We start from the raw sequence: 10781 nt of genomic DNA on the forward strand, positions 1-10781 counted from the left end.
TATACACAGAACATTCCATCTAAAAATAACAGTATACACATTCTTTTTAAGTGTGCATGAAACATTCTGCAGAGCAGATCACATGTTAGGCCACAAAAACAAAAGTCTCAATAAATTTCAGAAGATTGAAATCCATACCATGCATGTTTTTCAACCACAACAGTATGCAACTAGAAATCAATCATTAAAAAACAAACACACAAACACACGGAGGCTAAAGAACACACTGCTAAACAACCAATGGGTCAACAAAGAAATCAAAGAGAAAATTTTTAAATACACAGAGAAAAATGAAAATACAATAGTCCAAAACCTTTGGGACACAGCAAAAACAGTTCTAGGAGGAAAATATAGAACAATACAAGCCGATCTCAAAAAAACAAAAACAAAACAAAAAGAGAAAAAAGGAGAAAGAAAGCAAGCTCAAAAAAAATCTAACCTTATGCTTAAAAGAACTAGAAAAAGAGAAACAAAGCTCAAGGTGAGTAGAAGGAAGGAATTAGAAGGAAGGTGAGTAGAAGGAAGGAAGAACAAAGACCAGAGCAAAAACAAATGATACAGAGACTAAGAAAAAAATAGAAAAAAAAAATCAGTAAAACTAAGAGCTGGTTCTTTGAAAAGATAAACAAAATTGATAAACCCTGAGGCAGACTCATCAAGAAAAAAAAAGAGAAAGGACCCAAATAAAATCAGAAGCAAAAGAGGAAAAATAAGACCACAGAAATACAGAAGGATTATAAGAAAACACTACAAAAAATTATATAGCGAAAATTATTGGACAAGCTAAAAGAAATGGATAAATTCCTAGAAACGTACAATCTCCTAAAACCAAATCAGGAAGAAAGAACATGTGAACATACCAACTACTAGTAATGAAATTGAATTGGTAATCAAAAATGACCAAAAAATAAAAGTTCAAGACCTGATGGATTCACAGGTGAATTCTACTAAACATTTAAAGAAGAGTTAATACCTATTCTCAATCTATTCTAAACAGAAAAAGGGAAGCTTCCAAATATATTCTGCTAGGCCAGCATTACCCTGATACCAAAACCAGACACACACACGCACACACACCCACACACAAACCCCTACAAGCCAATATCTCAATATCTCTGATGAATATAGATCCAAAAATTCTCAACAAAGTATTAGCAAACTACATTCCACAATACATTAAAAGGGACCACTCACCACGATCTAGTGGGATTTATTCCAAGAATGCAAGGATGATTCATTATTTATAAATCAATCAACATGATAAACCATATCAACAAAACTAAGGATAAAAATCATATGATCTCAATAGATGCAGTAAAAGCATCTGACAAAATTCAACATCCATTCATGATGAAAACTCTCAACGAAGTGGGTTTAGAGGGAACACACCTCAACATAATACAGGCCATATATGAAAACCCACAGCCATCATCATACTCAGTGGTAAAGAACTGAGAGATCTTCCTCTACAATCAGGAACAAAACAAAGATGTCCACTCACCATTGTTATTCAACTAGAAGTCCTAACCATAGCAATCAGACTAGAAAGAGAAATAAGAGGCAATCATATCGATAAGGAAGAAGTGAAACTGTCACTATTTACAGATGACTTGACATAACATATAGAAAACCATAAAGGCTCCATCAAAAAACTATTAAAACTAATAAATTTAGGGGCGCCTGTGTGGCTCAGTTGGTTGGACAACCAACTTTGGCTCAGGTCATGATCTTGCACTTTGTGAGTTAGAGCCCTGTGTCAGGCTCTGTGCTGACAGCTCAGAGCCTGGAGCCTGCTTCAGATTCTGTGTCTCCCCCTCTCTCTACCTCCCCTGCTCACACTCTGTGTCTCTCTGTCTCTCAATAATAAATGTTAAAAAAAAAAAAAAAGCTAACAAATTCAGTAAATTTGCAGTATACAAAATATACCAAAATCTGCTACAATTTTATACACTAATAACAAACTAGCAGAAAGAGATTTTAAGTGAACAATCCCATTTAAAATTGCGCCAAAAAGACTAAAATATCTAGGAATACACTTAACCAAGGAGGTGAAAGACCTGTACTCTGAAAACTATAAGGCACTGATGAAAGAAATTACAGATGACAGAAATAAATGGAAAGATATTCCATGTTCATGGAATGGAAGAATGTATATTGTTAAAATGTCCATGCTACCCAAAGCAATCTAAAGATTCAGTACAATCTGTCTCAAAGTACCAAAAGCATTTTTCACAGAACTTGCACAATCCTAAAATTTGTATGAAACAACAAAAGACCCTGAGTAGCCAAAGCAACCTTGAAAAAGAACAAAAGTGGAGGTACCACAGTTCCAAATTTCAAGATATACTACAAAGCTATAATAATTAAAACAGCATGGTACTGGCACAAAAACAGACACATAGATCAATGGGACCAAATAGAGAGCCTGGAAATAAACCCACCATTATATGGTCAATTAATCTATGACAAATTAGGCAAGATTAGGCAATAGGGAAAAGAGAGTATCTTCAACAAATGGTTCTGAGAAAACTGGACCTCTCTAACACCATTCAGAAAAATAAACTCAAAATGGATTAAAGACCTATATGTGAAACTTGAAACCATAAAAATTCTATAAGAGAACATAGGCAGTGATTTCTCTGACATTGGCTGTAACAATATTGTTCTAGACATATCTCCTAAGACAAAGGAAACAAAACCAAGAATAAAACTATTGGGCTACATCAAAATAAAAAGCTTTAGTGCAGCAAAGGAAACCAACAATATAACAAGGCAACTTACTACATGGGAGGAGATATTTGCAAATGACTATCTAATAAGGGGTTAATATCCAAAATATATAAGGTATTTATACAACTCAACACCCAAAAAGCAAACAATCTGATTTAAAAATGGGCAGAATATCTGAATAGGCAGTTTTCCAAAGACATACAGATGGCCAACAGACACATAAAAAAAGCTAATCACTAATCATCAGGAAAATGCAAATCAAAACCACAATAAGATACCACTTTCCATCTGTCAGAATGACTAAAATTAAAAAGGTAAGAAATAACAAAAGTGTTGGCAAGGATGTAGAGAAAATGTCATGCACTACGGTGGGAATGTAAATTGGGATAGCCACTGTGGAAAGCAGTGTGGAAGTTCCTCAAAAAATTTATAACAGAAATAACATATAATCCAATAACTCCACTACTAGGTATTTACCCAATAAAACCAAAACACTAATTCAAAAAGATACATGCATCCTTATGTTCACTGCAACATTATTTACAATAGCCAAGATATGGAAGCAACCTAAGTGTCCATCAATAGAGAAGTGGATAAAGAAGTGGTACACACACACACATTAGAATATTACACCACCAAATAAAAGATGAGGTCATTTGCAACAACATGGATGAAGCTAGAGGGTATTTTGCTAAGTGAACTAAGTCAGACCAAGAGAAAGACAAATATCATATGATTTCACTCATGGGGCACCTAAAACACAAAACAAATGAATAAACAAAAAGTAGAATCAGACTTATAAATACAGAGAATTAATGGTTGCCAGAGGGAAGGATGGGCAAAATGGGTGAAGGGGTGTAGGAGATATGGACTTACACTTATAAAATGAGTAAGTCATAGGAATAAATGGCACAGCATAGGGAATATTGTCAATGGTATTGTAATAGGGATGTATGGTGACAGACTGTAGCTATATGATAAGCACACCATAATGCATAGAGAAGTTGACTATGTTGTGCATCTGATACTAATGTAACATTGTGTGTCAATTATACTTAAATTTAAAAAAATGGTACAAAGATGTGGTATATACATACAATGGAATATTATTCAGCCATAAAAATAAATGAATGAAATTCTGATATATGCTGTAACACACATGAAATTTGAAAATTTAATGCCCATAAGAGACTCTTAAAAACTGAGAACAAACTGAGGGTTGATGGGGGGTGGGAGGGAGAGGGGGGTGGGTGATGGGTATTGAGGAGGGCACCTTTTGGGATGAGCACTGGGTGTTGTATGGAAACCAATTTGGCAATAAATTTCATATATTGAAAAAAAAAAAAAGAAAGAAAGAAAATGTAATGCCCAGTGAAATAAGCCAGATACAAAAGGACAAACATTGCACGACTCTACTTATATAAGATATCTAGAATAGGCAATATCATAGAACTAGAAAATAGGCTAGAGGTTACCAGGGACTGAGGGAAACGAGGTATGGAGTATCATTATTTAATGAGCACAGAGTTTGGGGTAATAACAAAGTTTTGGAAATAGGCAGTAGTAATAATGTAACAATGTAAAACACTGTGAACATAATTAATGCCACTGAATTGTATAGTTAAAAATGGTTGAAATGGCAATTTTTATGTTATATATGTTTTACCAAATACAAAACGTACCAAGGCCAACAATTTTTTTAAATGTAATTTGATCAAGTCCTCTCATCCTTAAAATCCTTCTGTTTTCCTGACTGCATGCAAGATAATTTCTATACTCTTTGGTTCAACAGATCTCTTTACCCAGTCCACATGCATCCTTCAAGTCTCATAGCTCACCCACCTCTGTGTACGCCCTCTGCTTTATTGTGCCAACCACATCTCCTGATTAAAAGAGTGTTATTTCATATTTCGTGCCCTGTGCTTCTGAACAGTTCTTCCTTCTACGTAAAATACCTCCTTTACTCCTGCATAGAATGGCTCACTTCCATTCTTCATTTACAACTTAGCTTAAGTCAACCTCTGCAGGAAGCTGTCCTTCCCTACTGATCCCAATCTCATTTAAATGCCCAATTGTCTTTGTTGCCAAAGAACCCATGGTGTATGTTATGACAGTTATCATGTGTAATAGTTATCTGTACCTTTCTAATTTGTACACGTTTCTTTTGTCTAATCTGTATTTCTTCCTCCCAGTCTACTGGGTGTCACATAGTAGGTACTCAAGAAATTGTAATGACTACATTCCAGGGAGTCTTCATCCATGACCATTTTAGAGAACCAGCTCTCCATTCAAAACCAAGAGTGCTGCAAAAATGATAAACATTCTCATACATTCTTTGTTTAAAAATACCCAATATTCTGAGGCTCCACCAACGAAATCAACTTCATATCTACCAAATGGCTTTCACACCCTGAGTCTCTGGGAAAAATGCTACACAATTAGTATTTTGTAAAACCTATAAAGTACTTTGACATCCATCATTTCATCAGAGGAATGGAATATGGTGGAATGAAAGAATGATTGGGGCAGAATGGAGAAGCTCTAAGGTAGATAATGAGCAAATCAGTGGGGTGTATACTCTCTTTCGACTCTCTTCCTCTTCACCTTCTTCAAGTAGGAATTATGTCAGGTCGAATTCCAGGATTTACCTGCTGCCACTGGTTGCTGATATTTATTTCTTTGTTGAAAGAAGATAGGTAAAAGGGTACTGAGAAAGCTTTTCCACCTCTTTTTTTTTGTCATGATTCCTGACATGGAAGAAAGGAGGTCTTGGGTCACCTACCCATACATGTTGGGAAATGGACAGCATAATTATCCTCATGTGCTAGAAGTAAGCTACCCTATCCAGTTGCAGAGAGACAGGAAACAGTGTAATGAAGAAACTACCACACTAACATTCAGGAATTCTAACTAGTTGTGTAATGTTAGGCAAGTCACTTGATATCTTTGACTCCTGACTTCTTCAGTTTCTAAAATGTGGGCAATTGGCTAATCTTTAGTGTTGTCTTCTGCCAAAAGATCACTATCTGTCAGTATTTTGCATGTTTCTGTTATTTCGCCTACCAATGACCCCATTTCCTCATTCATTCCCCAAATCACTGTAAGGTCTCATCCATGCCCCATATGTGACATAAAACTGTGTTACCTCTAGTGCTCACTGCTCTACTTCAACAGCCACAATCTTATTTGGATCCTAAGAAAGAACAATGGTGCTTATGATTCTGAAGAAAAAGAAAGAACATAAAACTTATAATCAATCACTTCTAGCTTGAGCTGAGTGGGGACTACAAACTGATCAGCAAACAATGCCAGACAGTTACTTGGTCAATTGCAGTTATTTTTTTATGACTATTCACATTACTGGGAGAGTATAAGAGAATACAGACAACCTGTAGAATACTTTCAAGTCAATTAGAGGGGGGCTGGGAAGTGCACTGGTACTTACATTTGAATTACACTGATTCTGCTGTCTTGGGAATTTTAGCTAAATTATAAAGTATATTGGGAAGAACAGGCTTAAAAAGAAGTAGAATGTTTCATTATGTTCTCATCTTGTCACCCTACTCAAAATTTTTCCCTTCTTTCATGAAAAACTGTCATCAACTATCATATTTATGTAAAGTACCAGCCTAAAATGGAGTACTCTAGATTGCAATATTTACCTTGCCTTATCAATTTCACCATACAAACCCTAGCTGTGGGGAGTTCATTAAAGAATATTTGGGGGCTGTGAGCTGTATTAATGCGACAAAAGAAACAAGGAGATAGCAAGTATCCCCAACATTGGCTTTATTATCTATTTGGCTTAATAAACATGGAAAACAAGAGTTTTACATGATTTAACTGACCACAGATAGCCAAGGGCTGATTATTATATAAATGATGAGTAAGGCAAGAAGCAATGTGGTAATTATTATTTTAAGTGCATGCAGGAAGATGTTCTCTTCACAGTTAAGCAATTCAAATAGGAAGGTAAGTATCTTGATATGACCATAAATGTTCAACAAATTAACCTTATGTTCCTATATCTTTCAAATTCCAGCTGACTCCCCCTAGATATCTACTACGTTTCAGAATTCGACAGAAAAGTTCCAGAGCAGACAGTGACAGAGGAAGCAACTGGGTGGAGAAATAATTGTCCCCATCCGTATGTCACCATGTAACTGAAAATCATCAGTGATTTGCAAAGTAATCGTTTTCTTTTTTGCTTAGGATCAAAGATTTCATAAATTCACTTACTGGGATGGGTCTGAATCACTTCCTTTTCGTTTTCTTGGGAGCTCTGTCACATGTGGGCTGAGGGATCCGATAGCTGTTGGTTTTGTCCATGGGCTCACATAACTGGAAACCACGGGAGCAATGCACTCGTTCTTTTCTATCAGCATTCTATCTATGACAGATGAAGCACAATAGGACATCTATCTTTAACATTAACTTCCACTTTATACATATCCCCATCACGTTTTAAATGGCTTTACTATCTTGTTATTTAAAAATTTTTTTTTCAACATTTATTTATTTTGGGGACAGAGAGAGACAGAGCATGAACGGGGGAGGGGCAGAGAGAGAGGGAGACACAGAATCGGAAACAGGCTCCAGGCTCTGAGCCATCAGCCCAGAGCCCGACGCGGGGCTCGAACTCACGGAGCGCGAGATCGTGACCTGGCTGAAGTCGGACGCTTAACCGACTGCGCCACCCAGGCGCCCCTATCTTGTTATTTTAAAGATATCACCTAAATAACAACATAACATAGAATTAAAGACAAATTACATACACTCAAATATTAGAAATGTATTTGTTAGTCCATATTTTAAAGCTTATTTTCCCCATTTAATTGTAAAAGAATTGTAGAAAGTATAGAAAACATAGAAAAGTAGAAAGGAAGGGGGAAAATCAAATGTCACCATTCTGCTATTGTTAGAATCTATGTTTGTTTTCACTGTCACAAATATATATTATGGTACCAAAAACTTTTTATCTACTGGTTATTTTATTTGCATAGTATCCCAGAAATGAGTTAACAAGGTCAAGGGACACGAATATCTTTAACCCTAAGTTGCTAAATATGACAATAAAATCCTTTTTGTATAAAATGTGGCTTATTAGATGTTTAATAAAATATAAAAATCAAAATCACAGAAATAAAAATAACCTATAGTCCAAAAGTGGGCCTCCCTGAATAACTATAATTCCCTTACTAAAATATAACAAGTTTATATTTCTATCTATAAGTTACAACATAGACTGAAAATGTGTAAGTAGTATTAACAAGAAGAATGCAATAACTCTACAATAGTGGCAGATTTTTAATACATCTCTAGCAGTAACCAATAGATCAAGCATTCAAAAACAATGATATTGAAAATTTAATCCACACAATAGGCAAGTTTGGTGTAATAGACATATATAGACCACTATCCCTAGGAGCTTCAAACCCATTGTTTGTTTTGGGTACACATGGAGCATTTATCAAAATTAACAATATACTGGACAAAAAGCAAGTAAGTCTCAACAATTTCAAAAGACTATCATACATCATTTAGTGACTTGGTGTAATTATGCTAGACACCAGTAACAAAAAGATAACTAGACAATCCCTGTATCTTTAAAAATTAAGAAATATACCAATAACACCTTCAGATAAGGAAGAATTCAAATATAAAATTATAAAATGTAACTAAATAATAATAATAATAAAATATTATACATCAAAATACGTGGAGATAGTGAAAGCATTACTTAGAAGGAAATTTTAACCTTTATTTTAAGAAATTAGAAAACGATATGTAAAATCCAAAGAACTAAAAGAAATACAGTGCAAACAATTGCACATCAAAAAGCTACACATGGATTCTTCTAAAAGACTGTAACTCTAATAACTCTATGGCAAGATTTTTCAAGAAAGAAAGAGGACGTAAGTAAATATAAGTGAATTATGGGTCATAATTTTAGATGGTCTGGAGATTTAAAAGACAGTAAAAATCTCCTGAACATTCTTTTCTTTGAAGTTTATTTTGAGAAAGAGAAAGGGCATGCCCACACACACAGGGGAGGAGCACAGATACGGGGAGAGCAAGAGAATCCCAAACAGGCCCTGCACTGTCAGCGTGCAACCCAACACAGGACAGATCCCACAAACTATGAGAACATGACCTGCGCGGAAATCAAAAGTCAGTCACGTAACCAACTGAGCCACCCAGATGCCCCTCATGAACAACATTCTAAATATTTGGAATTTTAGATAGAATGAAAAAATTCCTAGAGAATTTTAACCAACAAAAACTGAGCTAAAAAAAACAAAGACCTGAATATCACTAGATCTTTCTTACACAACTATTCCAATATACAGAAAAAGAAGGAATATATTGGCCCCCAACTTTTTTAGTGAGGATTTCATAATTGTAAAATTAAAAACCTGACAATGTGAGTACAATAAGAGAAAATTACAGGGTATCTCATTTATGAACAAATATAAAAAATCTTAATAAAATGTTAGCAAGATTCAGATAGTATAAAAAGAATCACCCAGGATGACCAAGATAGTTTTATTCCAGGAATGCAAAACTGGTTTAATATTAATAAATCAATGAATATGATTAACCAGAACAACAGATTAATGGGAAAATGTGATTATCTCAATAGATATAGAAATATTAATGAAGAAATACTGAAAGTGTGTTCTTTAGAATCAGAAACAAGACCACCTTTTACTACTACTCCTTTTCAACACAATAGTAGAAGACTTGCCAGTGGAGTAGGGAAAGAAAAAGAAATATGAGGTTTAACAATTGGGAAGGAAGACAAATGTTTTTTGCTATTACTGATAAATCATATGACTGAGTATATAGAAAACAGAAAATAATCAACAGATAAATGATTAAAATGAGAAAGTGTAGGGGTGCCTGGGTGGCTCAGTCTGCTGAGCATCTGACTTTGGCTCAGGTCATGATCTCCCCATTCGTGAGTTCAAGTGCCGCGTCGGGCTCTGTGCTGACAGCTCAGAGCCTGGAGCCTGCTTCTAATTCTGTCTCCTGGTCTCTCTGCCCCTCCCTTGCTCCTGCTCTCTCGCTCTCTCTCTCTCTCAAATAAACATAAAATAAAAAAAAGAAAGTGTAACAAGTTGGCTATATATAAGACCAATATATAAAAATCAACTGCCTTTCTATTCACCAGTAATAAAAATATTATTTACAATAAGATACTTAAAAGACACAGTTTACAATAACCTCAAAAAATATACAGCACCTAAAGAAGAAATCTAATAAAAGTGTGTAAGATCTTTGGGGTGACTGGGTGGCTCAGTCAGTTCAAAATAAACAAACATTTTTAAAAAGTGTCTAAGATCTGTATAAGGAAAATATAAAAATTTATTTAAAACAGTAAAAAACATCCATGTAAATGGGAAGATATGCCATTGGATTGGAGTCCTCAATATCACAAAGTTGTCAATTTTCCTAAAATAGATGTGTAATTGAATTCCTCTCAAAAGACTTTTCTGGTAGAATTTCACAAACAATATAAAATGTATATGGAAGTGCAATGGGTCATGAATAGACAAGGGAAGGTGGAAGGACTTGCTGTATCAAATATCAGGACATTAATAAAGCTATAGTAATTAAAGTATAGACAAACCAAAGGAAAAGTAGAGAGGGCCCAGACACGTATAAATGGACATCTGCTAAATGTCTGAGGTGGCATTTCAGGTCAATGTGGGGAAAACAGCTTTTTAGTAATTGGTCCTAGGCCAAGTGGTTTTCTCTATGGAAAAGAATAAAACTGGACCCCCTACCTTATACCAAATATAAAACCCAATTCCAGCTGGAGTAAAGACCTAAATATAAAAGGTAAAAATGTAACAGAAAAGACTCTAAAGGAGAGACAGTATTTTATTGGTGGGGAAAGAACTTTCCAAAACATAAAAAGAAACACCAATAAAGACTGATCAATTCAATCTTCTTAAAATTAAGTTAATGTTGATCAAAAGATAACTATAAAGAAAATGATGGCACAAAAACAGACACATAGACCAATGGAATAGAATAGAAACCCC

At 35.0% G+C, this 10781-nt stretch overlaps 1 protein-coding gene across 8 annotated transcripts in view; it reads right to left on the minus strand.

The window, feature by feature from the left end:
• Positions 1 to 10781, minus strand: part of BMAL2 (basic helix-loop-helix ARNT like 2) — a 125237-nt gene that overhangs the window by 74286 nt on the left and 40170 nt on the right. For 5 of the 8 annotated variants that reach the window (XM_040488587.1, XM_040488585.1, XM_040488586.1 and 2 more), the window contains exon 2: positions 6970 to 7116. In XM_040488587.1, the coding sequence (XP_040344521.1) occupies positions 6970 to 7116 (147 nt within the window). Of the gene's footprint in view, positions 1 to 5378; positions 5478 to 5875; positions 5952 to 6969; positions 7121 to 10781 lie in introns of all 8 variants that reach the window. The other 3 variants (XM_040488590.1, XM_040488591.1, XM_040488592.1) reach the window with 3 other exon arrangements.

This window comes from Herpailurus yagouaroundi, unplaced genomic scaffold, assembly GCF_014898765.1.
Source record: "Herpailurus yagouaroundi ecotype Mexico unplaced genomic scaffold, PumYag 166, whole genome shotgun sequence".
Taxonomy (NCBI): domain Eukaryota; kingdom Metazoa; phylum Chordata; class Mammalia; order Carnivora; family Felidae; genus Herpailurus; species Herpailurus yagouaroundi.